This window comes from Pleurodeles waltl, chromosome 8, assembly GCF_031143425.1.
Source record: "Pleurodeles waltl isolate 20211129_DDA chromosome 8, aPleWal1.hap1.20221129, whole genome shotgun sequence".
NCBI lineage: Eukaryota > Metazoa > Chordata > Amphibia > Caudata > Salamandridae > Pleurodeles > Pleurodeles waltl.
In genome coordinates, this window is record NC_090447.1 from 316,088,152 (window position 1) to 316,104,520 (window position 16,369).

General features: G+C 41.4%; 1 protein-coding gene across 1 annotated transcript in view; it reads right to left on the reverse strand.

Moving 5' to 3' along the window:
• The window catches only part of DPT (dermatopontin), a 284,547-nt gene that overhangs the window by 65,807 nt on the left and 202,371 nt on the right, over positions 1 to 16,369 (reverse strand). The window contains exon 3 of the mRNA XM_069204161.1: positions 11,413 to 11,520. Within this exon, the coding sequence (XP_069060262.1) occupies positions 11,413 to 11,520 (108 nt within the window). The remainder of the gene's footprint in view (positions 1 to 11,412; positions 11,521 to 16,369) is intronic.

The window sequence follows — 16,369 nt, forward strand, 5'->3', positions numbered from 1 at the left end:
GCTGGCCCAAAAATTACCGGCTGGAATAGGCCCCCATTTCTACCTAGATGCCAGTCAACATTGTCAGTAACAGCCTGCAGTGTTGGAAGCACAAGCTGGGGCCTGACTTCATGCAAGACCACCTGGAGGGGAAGTTGATCATTGCATTTCTGCTACCCTTAAGAGGAGATGCCACATGTAAAGAATCAACATCCCCTTGTCTCCATGCTCTTCACAAACGTGTATAATCTGGACCTGGCAAAATGTGCTCAACAGAATTCAGAATGGAGCTCTGCTTACATTTTAAAACGTAACCCTTTGATTTTCAAAGGTGCCAAACACCCCTTACTGGTATAACCAGTGCTTAAAGTGGTCGGGCCCTGCCTAAATTCAAATTGCATTTCGCGTGTAGTCTAAATCTTGCAACAGCATTCATCATGTGCAGTCTGCTTTCCTAGTACACAGCACACATTTCACCTGCACATAGTGCCCATAGCTTGCAGGTAATGCCATTCACACTCATAAAGTTATTACACGCACCCATTTTGCCTTCATTTTGCAATAAGTGCTCAAAACTTGCATGAAGTTCAACTCCCAAGCATAATGTGATCCCCACATGTGTATGAAGAAGCCTTCACTTGCACTCAGTGTGTGTAAATTTCAAACACTGTGTCCTGTCTTCTTGGAAGCAACCCTCACCTGTAGAAGTAATTGCCTAACTTCCATTGAGTGCCTCTGCAAGAAACTGGGTTATTGCATGGGGGACGGGGGTAGAAGCCCCACTCAGGCAACAACCACAATCCTTGTCAAAGTGAACCACAAAAGTCACTAAATTAATCTGTGCTTAACTCTCTGGTAACTTGGAACAAAAGCAGCCTGACTTAACTTAGAGCCTGTGTGTCAAATATTTATACAGAATAACAAAAATCACAAACATAATATTTTATTGACTAAAATGGGATCAGAACAACAAAAATCCGATCAGTAGAACCAGAGACATGCAATTTCAAAGTTTTAGGTATATTTAACGCCTAAAAACACAAAGTACCCCTTGCGTCATCTGGTCGCCCTAAACTAGGGGAAAGTCACAAGGTCAGGTCCACTGCGAAGGAGCGCGGACCAGATATAGAGACCAGGTTAATCCTGCTGAAAGTTACCTTCTCAAAGTCTGGCACAAAGTGTAGAAAATTTGAGGATTTCACAAGAATAGTTCAAGCAATGCCAGTCAAGGATGCAAGACCCAGGGGGGCCCATTTTGGGGACTCACTCTAGCAGAGGCCAGCAGAGGCTGGTCCAGTTGGAGTTCCAGGCAGGGCCTGTTGCACCAAGTCAGCTGAGCAGCTGCAAAAAGGCCTCTGGAACGTGTTGTGTCCCTGTAGCTCAGAACAGGAGGTCAGTCAACTGGCCCTTGGAGTCACCCAGGTTAGCCGGGGATGAAGGGAGCATTTCCAGTCTTCTTTCTTACACAGCAGGGCAGTGCAGTGCTCTGGGAAATAAGACAAGCCTTAAGCAGCAGGGCAGTAGTCTTGGGTAACATGGCAAGTCCCAAGTAGCAGGACAGAATTCTGAAAGCAGCAAGGCAGTCCTCTGAGGAACAAGGCAGGCCACAAGCAGGTTCAGGAGTGTACTGAAGAGTTAGTCTGAGAGTCCAATATGTATACTTATTGCCATCCTTTGAAGTGGGGGAATCTTTTAGGCTACCCCCACACCTGGTTCTGGAAATTTGTTCTCTTCCTCTGCCAAGGTTCCAAGAATTTTGGGGTGACAGACTATTGTCAGGTTCCTTTGTATGTGTGCTATAGGCTGCCCTTTGAAATGTAAGAGGGGAAGATAACAGCTATGACCCCTGTCAACCTGGCAGGATGGCCCCTCCGGCCAACATATAGTCCCATGTTGTTCACTGCTTTGACCCAAAATGCATTCTTTCTAGGGGAGCTATTAACAAGCCCAGGCAGTTGGAAACTCCTAAAAGGCCTTAGATTATTTTGGGCAAGAAAATGCCAACTCTCTAAAAGTGACATTTGCAAAAAGTTAAACACTAAAATCCGACTTTACAAGGAAAGATAATTTTAAATTACAATTAATTTGAGTCCATACATAACATTTCTACCTGTTCCTATTCAAATGTTAGCACTTATTAAATGTAATAAGGTAATCCAATGTTATCCGCTGAGAAAGATAGGCCTTACGGTAGTGAATTTTGGGGTTTTTCACTACCAGGACATGTAAAACTTAAGAAAATGTGTCCTACATTTTAAATCCAATGCACCCTGCCTTATGGACTGTTTAGCCCCTACCTTAGGGGGAACCTATATGTAATCAAAATGAAGGTTTAGGCCTTGCAAAAAGGTTATTTTGCAAGTCAAAGTGGCAGTTTGAAACTGCACTACAGGCTGCAGTGGCAGATCCAAAGCATGTTATAAAGGGCTACTTTAGTGGGTGGCACAAAGAGTGCCACAGGCCCACCAGTAGCATTTAATTTAGAGGTCTGGTGTACACCTAGTACCACTTTACTAGGAGCTTGCAAGTTAAATAAATATGCCAATCAGGTGTAAGCCAACGTTACCATGTTTTAGGGAGAGAACACAAGCAGTGTAGCACTGGTTAGCAGTTGTTAAGTGCACAGACTCCTAAAAGGCAACAAAATCAGGCTCAGCAAAGGAAGGGAGTGAAGGCACAAAATTTGGGGTGACCTTGCGGACAGGGCCGGGTCTAACGCCCTCTATAAATAAGGTGATCTAAGCTTTCAAAATGGACCTCTTGCTTGCAAACACATCCCCTAACTTGTACAGATGTCACTTAATTGAGCAATCACACACAATGCCCTTGCTTTCAAAGTGTGGCAGTGGTGTCCACCCTTAAGTGCCAAACATTGTAATGCTTGATAGTGCTTACAAACACTGGAAAAGCAAATAGATGTGCGCCCCAAAGCAAAGGGTAGAGATATTAGTTTTGCCAATGCATGTTTTAGCCAAGTCCCCAGCATTGGTCGATACACATGAAGATCTGATGCTCTTTTTTAAAATGAAAAATAGTAACAGGTTTTGTTCTTAGGAGCTGTGTCTGTTTTTTATCTCCACAAAGCATTGGATTGATATTTGAACACCTTCGAGTGACTTTTCAGTCTCTATGGGTGCCAATTGAGAATTTTTTTCCTGTGATTGAGTGTTTCTTACTCCTGGGAGTTCAGGAATAGGTCACAGGATAAGGAAATAACTACTGAAAAAATGGTTTGTGTATTGGTTCATAAGAGCATATTTTGAAGTTATTTTTCAGGTGTTGTGGTGTTGGCTACTGACAGCTTTCATTAACTATTGGCAAGTTCTGTTGTATCCAATACGTTTATATACTTAGGTCCAGAGGGGCTAGTGCCACTTTAGTGCTGCCTTAGTGTCTTTTTTTTATGCTAAGGCATCGCTAAGGTGGCCATTTACCTGCGCCAACTTTACAAAGTGGCACAGTGCATGCATTGCACCACCTTGTAACCCTTTGCTCTACATTATGCATGCATCATGCATAATGTATGAAAAGGGGGTGTTCCCCCGTTAGGGGGAGCTGAACAAATGGTGCAAAGAAATCTAAGAGATTCCTTTGCGTCATATTTTTCGGCACTTTTAACGCCTGCTCAGAGTTAAAAGGAGGCACACCATTGTTTACAATGGGCCCCATTGTATTGTTCAGGGTTAGCGCCAAAATTTTGTACAGCAATAGTGTCAAAAATGTTGATGCCATTGCCCCCTATCCTGTGCCATTATGCGCTGTATCTTAGATACGATGCACACGTGGTGGCGGTAGGGGGTGCTAAGGAGTGCAAGAGGCACAAGGAAAGTGGCACTGTACTGGGTGCAGCGCCACTTTCCTTAAATCTGCCTCTTAATGTGGTATTGCGGTCAATGCATTGGTCACTTCTCTGCTCTGATGGCTTTCCTCCCTATTCATTTGTTTCTGGCACCCACAAGTGATGAGGTCGCAAAGTGTTCATCTCTGTTTTTCTCATTTTTAGGGTCATGCCTGCGTCGCATGCGCTTGCGCATGCGTTTCGCTGAGCGAGACGCTTTAGGAATTAAAAAGGGCGCGGAGCCCCGTCCACGTCACGTCAGTGTCTTTCATTGGCTCGTGGGCTTCCCTGTTAGAATCGGCTTCATTTCATTAGTGGAAGGCACGCATACTTCATGCCTTTTCTGGTGGATAGCCCTCCTCTAGCGCATCAACCAAGTACAGAAAACATACGAGGCTCGCTGTTTTCCATCCGGTTTGTGAACTACTTTTTCTCTATTTTCCCAGCGCGATCTCGCTTGGCAGAAGTCGATCGCTTTACATAATATCGACCCTGTTACACACTTAATTGCACTTTTTCCGGTTATTGCACTTTTGCCGATAGGTTTCATAACGAGTGAAAAGTCCGGTTAGGAGTTTACAACGCTATCAAGCTCTAACACGAGCAAACGCGAGACCCGTTGCATTGCAAATGCTTGTTATATTTAGCAAGTGCCAAGCTGCCGGAAGGTCCTGCTGGGCTGCTCACTATTTCATCTCCCCTTCCCTGCTCCCTGATACTGCCCGCACAGCTCCCCTTCATGTTCCCCATGCTCTGTTGAGAATATTTTGTATTTATTTTTACCAGGGCCTAGTAGCTGGTAAGGACTGCAAGGCCCTTGCTTTGCCTAGACGTGTTTTAGTTTGTTTTTTTAAATTTGATTTACCAATCAAACATTGCTGTCATCCACTTTAGATGAGTAAAATCAAAATTGCGACCTGCATTACTATGCATATATACACACACTTCCTAATGCTTACAGGTGCATGTGTCACGATGCATGTATGTGTACGTGATACGACATGGGTGTGAGCATCATGATGCTCAGGCGCGTCATAAGTCATGTGTGCATATCCGCAGTCATCTTGGAATAGGTCTCCTTTAACAGAAACCCCATTCCAAGAACGCAAGCCATGCATGAGCAAGCATTTTGACACATGCACTAACATACATTTGAAAAAAGTACTGGAAAACCCAATAGCTCAGCATTTTAGAGCTGTGACCTTTTGGTTTTGCCAGTTCTGTACAGTTACTTCAGTTGTATGAAGGCCAGGCAAATACACGTGGTTACGTTGTTCTTACAGAGGCTAAAAAGAGCTTTCTAATGCAGTGATACCAGTTGATTATAAACAACATAATTTGCAAGGCATGGCTCTGCTGTGGGCTGTTGAATGGACTACGTTATTTTCCCTTAGCGTTGAAAATTCTTTGCACCCCTCTGTCTTTTACTTGTTCCTGGAATAATTTTTGGCACTGACTTGAAGATTGAGTACACTTAGAGAGGCATAGCTTTTGGGGGTATTTTGGGTGTGACATCCCCCAAATGAACAGATTCTTTGATTGGTGGATGGGTCTGAGTTGGTTCTGATATCCTTTAGTCGGTTTTTCTTCTCATGAGCCAAGAATGAAAGACAAAACAGAGAACTATTAAGAGAGAGAGAGAAAAGAGAGAAAAAGAGAGAGACATGTGTGTTTTAAAATCTATGGCCCATATTTATACTTTCAGCGCTGCATTTGAGTCATTTTTTGACGCAAAAGCGGCGTAAACTTGCAAAATACAATTGTATTTTGTAAATTTGCACCGTTTTTGCATCAAAAAGCGGCGCAAATGGGCGCTAAAAAAGTTTAAATATGGGCCTATACATTTTAATAAAGGTTTGTCTAGCAATTATATTATGTATTAAGATGAAACGATTTCGTATTTTCAAGAAATATACTTTTATGAATTTTGAAAAGATTGAATTATATTTTACAATATCTATGTTACATGATGTACATGCCGAACCGTCTTCATGGTTCGGCTCATGCACAGATGCTAGGAGAAAAGCCAAACCCATGGCTTGCCTCTGGCTCAGCCCATCGTATTAAATTGCCCATGTGCCCTTCTCTGTTTATGATTTCGGCATTGTAAATTGAGCCATGAGTCACCTAAAAGAATTATTTTTAAAACGAATCATAAGCCCTTCCTTTGACAACTATGCCATTAAGGATTCTTGTAGCAGAGACAAAGAGGACTGTGTGCACTACAAAATCCATTTAAAATAAGTAATCCCAGGGCAAAGACTCCAGGTCGTAGCGTTGTATGTGACCATGGTCACGAGTTTCCATTGAAAACTACCAGGCCCAGGTGGGACGTGCAGGGACAAAGCTTCAGCTGTGGTGTTTGGGGCGTGACAGCTCTCAAACAGATTCTTGGTTTGGTAGTTGGGTTTTGGGGCCCTAAGTCGGGTCTGCTATGTCTGTGCCAGGTTTTCTTGTAGTTCTCATTTCACTGAGTGGTTTTAACTTGCTCATTTTATTAAGTACATATAGTGACTGGTTAACAAAAAAGTAGTAAATCTGCATCATGTGAGGTTGCTAGAAGACAGATGTTTGGAGCCCTTCCTGCAGAGGAGTGGGCCTGACAGCGGCCTCTCGAGCTAGGGCTTCAGGCTTCACACGACTTGCATTGTGGCCAGGAAGTAACCCATTGACATGCTCTTCACAAGGAGCTTGTCCATATGTGTGTCTCCCAAGCTCGAAGAACGATCAGGGCATGTTAGCCCTACTCAGAATTCACCTATCATTGCCAAGGAACAGGAGGCAAATACCACTGAAATCATACATGGCAACATTTTAGAACAGGAAAGTGGGAGCTTTTGAAAAGAAAAATGGGGGAATGTATTTTTCCTATTTATATTTAAGCAGAGGTAATTTTGGGCGGAAGAAAGACAATTTAAAGCATTTTTTTGGTTTTGCTTCAAACATCAGGAGTCTCCCGGCTGAATCGGGCCCACTGGCATGCCTTTTGAAGTGTCAGAAATAGGAGAAGAAAATATTTAAATGCGGCGCAAAGCACCCTATATTAAAAAAAAGTCTACAATTTCTAAAGGTTTAAAATTGGTACTTATAGGATAGAAAAACACTATATAAATTACATTTGAACTAGGTACTCACTTGGACAGACTGTTTTTTTGCATGCAGAATAGCTAGTATAGACCATTATCTGGAGAAAATCTCCCTCTGCTGTGAGCAGCCATGAGGCACAGAGGGCCAAGAGGTCCTCTTTTTGCACCTGTGCAAAGACCTAGATCAGTGGTTCCCAACCTTTTGGTTCTGTGGACCCCCACTTTAACATTAATGGAACCCGGGGACCCCCACGGAATCATCATGGGAATCCGGGGACCCCCGCCTGAGTCATTACTGGAAGCTGGGGACCTAATTTGTCAAGATTTGTTAATATTTTTTAATTTTCTAGGCTCTCGCGGACCCCCTGAGAAGGCTTCGCGGACCCCCAGGGGTCCCCGGACCACAGGTTGGGAACCACTGACCTAGATGATACAATAAGTGTTGGTAGGTGCTGGAGTGCACTTTGGGTCACCATCTCTTATAATGGATTGACACATACGCAGAATCAATGGGCCGTGTGTTCATTTTCTCCTACATCTTACAATTAATTGTTACTGGGTAAGCATTACACAAACCTAGGGATAAACACTTAGATATGTACAGTGTCGAGTGCATGCATCATATATGAAAAGCAAATACCTAATTCTCCCCATACATGATGAACATCATATTTTCTGATACTGTCAAAATTTTCTGAATTGTGATATCATTTTGCGGTTCTGTACCTTTACAGGGTTTCCAATTGGTCTGGATTGATCGGAAAACGCCCCATTGTCACTACTCAGAAGTAACCGTCAAAAAACATGATTAAATAAGTGTTCTCATTTGCATATCCCACGCAGGCAGAGGTCACTCCCTGCAAATGTTGTGTTGTCTGCTAAAGAAGGGAGAGACGTCTGTGTAACTGAAATCTACTTTAAATACATTTTTCTTTGCTGCAGAAAATGCAATCTATTCGCCATTTTGAAAGAGAAAGACAAAATCAATTCCTAAATCTCATGGTTTGTGGTAGCTGGCTTATTTAATGCCTTCTGGGCAAGTAAGTGGTTAGGCGACCTTTAGCACCACATAAACCTTTTCGTTTTTCAATGCACTCAGACAATTACAGCAGTATCCTTGTTTAGCTCAGCATATATTTGTCTTTAGCCATAATGGCGTGCTAATGTTCCAAGCCTGAGGTGCCTAGAGACTCTCTGTAGTTCAAGCTGCTCAAGATCATACGCCCTGTTTAGTCGCCAATATTGACTTTGACTAAATTGAATGTTGTCAGCCAGAGGCCAGTCGAAGGAACACAGTAATGGCGAACAAGCCTTAGTGCGGTCCCAAGAAGAGGTTTATTTTGTAGGTATGGCTGTAGACAGCTTTAACTATTTGGAAGCCCTTCAGCAGTTTTACAGAGAGCAGCAAAACGCCAGCCATTCCTAGTAATTGCTTTTTATAATATTCAGAGCCTCTCTAAGAATGGGGAATGTCGGCATTCTGGAGGGATCCCAGCGGCACTGAGAAAGGCTGAAAAAGGCAAGGTAGTGGGTTGGAGGGTGGTAAATCCTTTGATCCCCGCACCTACCAAGCAACCTTCCGGTGGGCATTATTGCGTGGTCTTGTGGCAAGGTGTGGCTTGGCCACTTTAAAGATGAGGCCTGGAGCCGTGTGGCCTCTGTAGCCACCTGCTCCTTCTACCACCACCAGCCCGTGGTTTGGAACAGCTATAGTGTGAAAGTGGAGTCAGAAGAAAATGATTCGACCATCCTGCAATGGCAAAGAGTAACACAAAAATGAAGCAACAATGTAAGCTATTGCCACGATATACTTACTATACTCATTAATGGTTTCATGCTGTTGGTTGATTATAAAAGAATTATATCAGCTACTTGATGCCTGAATGTCAGTAATGTTGCAAGACATCGGTCCTATAATGAACCATCTCAATGACTCAATAACATTGAATCGAACCTGGTTAACTAATAACTGTGGCTTAATTTTTTACATATTTTATCTTGGGAAAAGTTGCAGTTAATCTTTCCAACATGCTCTACATAACTGGATTCATGGATGATTCCGCAGTTTGTTCCAAGCAACAATTTAAAGCGCTGGTAGCTAATGCAGCCTTTTGGTCCTCCCATAAAATTCCGATGCTATGATGCATTGATCAGTCAATTGTCACATACACCATATAGCTCCTTATAGATCTTCAAGATAGCTCTTTAGACAAGATGATTAAGGGCCAGATATACAAAACCAAAATAAATTGGTTGCAAAAACTCCAAGTCAGTGTTTGATGCTTCAAAAAAGTTTTTTGTCCATGTGCAAAACGTATTTTAAGATTAAATAAAGTTTTACCAACTACTACCACAGGACTGCTACTGGATATGGATTCTGTATTTGCAAGGGGCCTGTTTTTGGGCATACTTTACAAATACTGGTTCAATACCATAGGTATCAATGGATTGTGACACGAATTCTGGTCACAAAGCATTGAAAGGTTATGGACTGCCGTGTTGGGGTGGTAATTTATTCACAAAAAGGAAGGAGTTCCCTTTAAAATCCTTCCTCTTTGAAAAGTTTCAGGGAAAGTAAAGAGTGGTGGGTCCACCCCCAATGCTCACTGAAACTTTGAAAAAACAAACGTCCTTCTTAAAAGCAGCACTGTTTCCTTTCAAATCAATTGAAATCAATTAGAGTCCTGGTGGTCTGCTGAACCTTTGAAGTCTTCAATTTTTGTTACTTGGACCAATTGGAGTGAGTCACAAACTGTGACCAACAAAATTAACGTTAATCAGATATGTTGAACTAAAACCCTCAATGGTTCTTTATTTAGTGAACAGAACTATTAGTACATAGGTGGGTTTGCAAGTTAATTGCCGGATGGAAAACGACTGGTCGAAAATTGTCACTGCTTTTTGCCACTAGAAAAATAATACATCTGGCCATTATTGAGCAAAAGCTGGCTGGCATTCAAGTTAATCTGATTACATGCTTACTTTTGTAGATGTGGGAGAGATACCTTTAATAGTCTCATGGTACTGAGCTGAGCCAGCAGTGTTGAACGGCAATACTACTTTCATTGCAGAAGTGAAAGCAGTACATATGCAGAGGGTTATCCTCTTTGTTTTTTGTGGTTGTTTTTTGTTTGCTGAATTTGGTAGCCGTTTTCAGGAATCTACTGTGCTTTTCTTTTATCAGACAGTGTGACTAAGTGTGCTGGTAAAATTGGGTTACATATAAACACACACAGGGAACATGGCTTTTTCGTTTTACAATATATAAGCCTTATGTGCTTTGTGTGTCTTTCTCAAGAGTATTTAAGAATGGCAGAAGAGGTTGGGAGGCTAATAAAAATGGTTTGATGGATGAAAGAATGACCTCTAGTGGGTTGTGAAATATCTTGTTAAGCTAGTACATAGAAAAGCTAATAGACTGGGGCAGAAGGATGCCTGATTCTGACAGGCTGATAGGACTGGAGCAGAGCAAGCAAAATGCAACTTTCTCCTTTACAACTTTACCTTCAAGGTACATAGATGTGGTGTTCAGAATAGTAAATCTGTCCTTACCTATATGCACTTACCTTCTCAATATTTTGGTCCTTGATGTTTTGGCCACTATATTATGGTGATGCAATATTTTGGAAACAATATTCTGGTGGAATACCCAACATGGCAATCAATGCATAAAAACCTCTTTAAAAATAACTGAAAGGTCTATGTACACCAATCCTCCATTATTTTTAGTCTCCAGATTCCTGGTCAATAATTGACTTTATGTTCTTTCTTGAGAACTGCTTTACCACAAGTAATCCATTTCAGATCTCATATCAAGAGCATATTAGGCTAGCTCTTATCATAGCTTGCATTAAGTTTTAAGATCTCATTATTGAGTATGTGGTTTTGACAGCAGGTAGCTCTCCTTCCAATTTCACCCAAACTAAAAAGCGTTTCCTCTACCCTGTTAGCTGTGTCTTTCAGAATTTATATGCCTAGTCTCACCTGGAGTCTTTGGATGATGCAACATCAAGGTCAAGAACTATCAAGGTCGGAGAATGATATGAGAACATGATATGGTCGACTATGGCCAATGAGCGATGGAAATGCAAATAGAAATAAGAATTAAGTTCCCCACCACATCTGCTAAACCCAAATCTCAGAAATGCTCCTATAAGACCAGCAATGCCTGTGTAGTAAGAACATTCCCTCAGCTTCACTGGTCCAAATCAGGGAGCATTACAGCATTTCATTCCCGAGAGAGTATCACTCAGCCCTCTCCGAGCACCTTTGGCAAAATTAGCCTTGTCCTCGTCACTTTATATTGGACTATTGCAGTTTACTCACCCCTAGTAAGGTAAGGCGTTAGCACAGAGTTGGGACAATAGGATTGAGTACTCACATACATAGGAATACATTTTTGTCAGATGTATTAAGCAAGAGCGTTTGTTGTGACATTCAAAGAAAAATTCTCATATTATGCTTCTATTTCTATAATATGAACATCTGTAACATAAGAAAAATGCTCACCTGTCCACCCCGGAGAAGGTGGTACTGGCACCCCTGATATAATAGCCCTGGGAGTACAGCACCATGTCCACATCTTCTCCATAATGTCCTGGATATTCCTGTGTCAACCTTGGAGAGAGGACAAAAAGATAGTGACTTGCGTTGTAAAAACACTTTCTTTGAAGATGTGACTGTAGTACAACAAGGTCGCAATGTCGCCCCAAGAAACAATGGCGACATTTTCTAAAAACCCTTTCAAGAAAAAGTGGAACTTGTGGTTCTTTAAACTCATAGGGACTTTATTAATTGTCCTGCCTAAATTATATGCATATGAAAATAATTCAGAGGTAGTTGTGAAGGTTTGCGAGAAGATAGATATTAAAGACTTTAGTATATTTTTATGTGAGTTGTTTTTAAAGCCTGAATGAAATTGAGAATTTCACATCAGTCATTAGAGCTCTTACTAATGATAAATGCTGATGATAAAAATGTTAAAATGAATAATGGAATGGTGTGGAATTGATAGGGTCGTTTTGTGTCACTTATAAAATATTAAAATATAAAAGAAACAAATGCAGATAAAATGGAAATCAGAACAAGAATACAGCCTGAGTGCCTGAATATTAAGTAATTATTTATCTGATGCCCAGCCGAGAAAATATTTAAAATCATTTATTGTTCGGATCTGTAATTCATGTGGCCTTTAAATCACTCCCACAACCTTGAGCTCTTTGTAACACAATAAGCAGCATTAATCTAAAATATATTATCCTGCAGGCATACTATATTGAGATGAGCTCCCAGAATTGGAAAACAGGCGTCCATTCGGGTCTCCATAAATGACGTCACCTGTGTTTATGAGCCCCCACCAGTCATTTCTTCCACGTGAACCTCTGGCTACACCGAGGAATATTTAAATATACTAAGCGCATTGAAATTATCCCATGGCTTTATGAAGAGGGGCATCAGCATAATGGTTACCGTGAGTGAATTATTTCATGGGTGGCATGTGACACCCACCAGCTTCTAGAAATTCTGAGGAACGGGCATTCGGGTGGCATGGTCCTCCCGTCAAAAGGGGAAGCCAGACAACATGTGCTGAAGTCCCACAATATAGACAGACGAACAAAAGGGCAGGCGGATACACCTTGGTCTTTCTACCTAAAGACATGCTGGTGGTGGGCAGTGCTCTGCTTGTCCTGCTACTGATATCACTGCGCTGCTTAACTGCTTATAGAACTCATTGAACACCTTCCTTTTTTCCTATTCTCAACTCTGTCTTTAAGGATTGAAGAAGAGTTTTTGGTTCCTAGAGATGCGCAAACTTTCAAATGTTTCGGACTAAGGGGGATTTTGAATAGATTTCAGCGCTTTAACCCTCAGAAATGATACTTACATTGTCAAACACAGCGTCCTGGGGAGGTGTTAATCTTTTTGAGGTATATGTTTAACTCAGAGAAGAATCCTGTGATGATTTACACACAGGCTTGCCCTGTAGTGTTACATGCACATACTGGTGCCGTAATTTCCAGCACATATGATACACCTATTCTGTCATGACATGCTATGCACATAGACTGCCAAACAAATTTGTATCCATTCATGATCTGTGCTTAGACAATCCCAGGTCTGTTATATGCATACGATGTCCCTATCTTGTTGCGCGCGCACACGCACACACACACACACACATACACAATGTCTTTCTGATTTGCTTTCCACGGACTGTTCCTGTGATGGTACACAATGCACTGCTACTCATGTCATGTTATGTACATAGACTGTTGAAATACCGATATATGACTAGCTGGTAATGTCTCACACACCCACACACACACACACACATATGTGGTCCTGTGAAAAGGGTCCTTGAGTTGCTTCATATGGACTGCTATTTTAGTGTTTCTCCCATGGGCATGGTCTTGCACTGTTCTGGTAGTATTCCCCACTTTACATACATTGAGCTCAGTTAAATATTTACCACCTACCAAAAAAAAACACAATTAAAAAAAAGTCCAAATTTAGCTTAACATTGTTTTAAAAACCTTGTCTGTATTTGCTATTCTGGTGAAATCAGCACAAAAACTAGGGGAATTATTTACAAGTCCCATGTGCCACTGGTGTGTCACTTTTTGTGACGCACCGGAAGCGCATAGGGCAGACCCGTATGTACAAGGCCACTAAAGCATTTTTGCAAGGGTTTTTATGGCCTTGTAGATATGGTGTAAGGCAACGCAGCACCAGTCTCTACATTGCCTTACACTGCGTCAGGGAGTAGATACGGTGCATTTCTGCTCTTTCTCTGTGGCGCAGCCAGGTTACTTGCTGTGCTGCCCTGCGCCATGGGGGCTTGTCAATATGCCTCTGAGCGTTTTTCCTTACCAGACTAGTGATAAAGTGAAATACCATCTCCTTAGGCTGCAGCTGATTGTAGCAGTGGTTATGAGACCAAATCTATTAATCAGCTACACATTTTTATAAACAAATTACATTACCACTCTTCAAAGAAGCAAAATGAGATGAGGCACATGTTCCTGTTCAGATGCAGAACTCTACACTAAACTACAATAGACGGAGACCATCAAAGCGCCTGATGGCAGAGAGTAACGTGGGCATGTTAACAGCTCTAACATAACATCAGGATCACATGCTGCGGAGAATTACCAATTTATGTGCCCTTTTCAGAACAAGGCGGCCAGCAAAACAAAATTAATGACCTGAACTAAAACGAGGAGTCTCTCAGTTAATCAGACTACTGCCGTGACTGGGCACATCTTGACTCACATAATAAAAATCAGAAATAACAGGCATTTTTTAATTTAGAATTTGTAGAAATGGAAGCAGGTGTTCTAATGCCTTGAGCACAGAGTTTTGCACAGGATATAGATGAGCACTTCAGGATAGAAAGAAAATGTCGTGCACATATTTTGTTGTCAATTAATGTCTACAAATTTAAAATACGATTAGAAAAACAAGGGCTGATACCGCAAACTCATACACCAGGTATGTAAAATGTCTCTGCAAAATTCTATTTTCTGACACCAAGGATATATTTCTAATCTCAGACTTTGATCTTCGGTTCCTATCATTTTAAAATGAGTGGTTTCTATTAACAACATTAATATATAAATGCATGCTTTTCAGCAATTCAGATATAGTAAATGTAATTCCTTTTCAAGTGACAATGACACAAGTAAGCCCGAAGAGGGAGAGGATTGGGAATATGAGTTCACAGCAAATGTGCCAGATTACATCAGATTCACCTGCACAGTTCGTAGATACGGTTTGTTACCATTCAATAGAATTGTGGACATTTTATTTATATATTCAGGGGTAGATTTACAATCCCCTAGAGTCTCTTAGCTTCGCTTTAGTGTAATTTTTTTTAACGCTAAGTAGGCCATTCCTAAGTGTAATATTTACACAGTAGCGCAATGCGCCACTTTGTAACCCCTTGAACCACATTATGCCTTCGCTAGGCATAATGTATGCAAGGGGGGCATTCCCACACAGGGAGGCCCGAAAAAATGGCACAGTGAAATTTACGAGATTTCACTGTGCCATTTTTTCTGATTTTTTTAGAGGCAGGCATTAAAGTGGCACTCCTGTATTGGCCTATGGGCCTCCCTGTGCTTTGCTGCAGTAGCGCCAACATTTTTGGAGCTAGTGTAGCAAAGTGCCACAACAGCACCAAAAATGTTCATGCTATTGTGGTAAGGACAGGCATGGTGCTCCTTATTGTAAACACGGCACATCCATGGTGTCCTTAGGCTGGCACAGAGGGACGCCAGAAAAGTGGTGATTCGAGGCTGAGGCACCACTTTCTTGTAAACATGCACCTTAGTATTTTCATATATCACTGCACTTAACCTACCTCACTTCAGAGCGCTGGACAGAAAGAAAAAAAAATACATTGCAAAATTAAGAATGTAAATGTTATATTCCAACCGAAGTCTAACCTAGATTAGATATTTTTCATTTGCTCCCACAATGATGGAGGGCTTACTTCAAAGTCTCTTCGAAAGTTAGGTTTTTTATGTGTTTCCTTAGCAACAGATTCCAGACAGTGATGAGTACTAAGTGCGTACTAGGAGTGCATTAGGTGTGTTCTATAACTTCAGACTCTACAAGCAGAAGGATATTCCACCATCCTCTAGCCTCGTAAACGAGTGCTATTTGACTATGTTATCTGATGAAGAATTCTTGTTTCTGGCAGACAGTATTGGCATGCTGGGCTTTGAACTTACCCAGGACGTTTGCCCCAGAATGATGTGTGAATAATGTATAGTTGATTTTTTTTTAACTTGATCCTAAATTCCTATGGGAACCACGGGTAGTTTTTAGGCTTGCTTAATGTGGTTATATTTCTGTAAACAGGCACATTTTGAATTCTAGGTTCTGCACTCTACAATCTAGTGGTGAGTGTTTTGTTAGGCCAGTAGGCAAGGTTACAGTAGTCCAGCCTGGCCATGATAAGAGTAGACAGAAGCGCTATACAGTAGTTAGTTTGTGTGAGCAAGAGGATTTGTCAGAGGTGAGAAAATTTGAAGTTTGTTCCCTTAATCATTGTGCTGATCTTTCGGGTGAAGTACATCGGAAAGTAAAAAAAATAACACCCCAAATTTCTGTCCTGTTAGAAAGAGGTAGAAGGCCATTTGACATGGGGTGGGAATAAACTCACCTAATCCTACTAATAAGCCTCTGTCCTTGAAAGTTTCAGACATAGGTAACTTTCTCTCATGCAAACGAAGACGTGGTCTCTTCACTCTGCAAGCAAGCATGCATGAGCCTGACTTATCGTTGTAAGTATGTAATACAATTTCCCATTAAAATAATAGAATATTCATAAAAAATCATTGCACAGTTCAATATTTCACTGAATATGTGCCTTTCACGTTCTGAATAAAAAGATTAAAGTAAGTCAGATTCATGACATAAATGCAAATCAACTGGGAAGATATTTATATACATGGTGTGG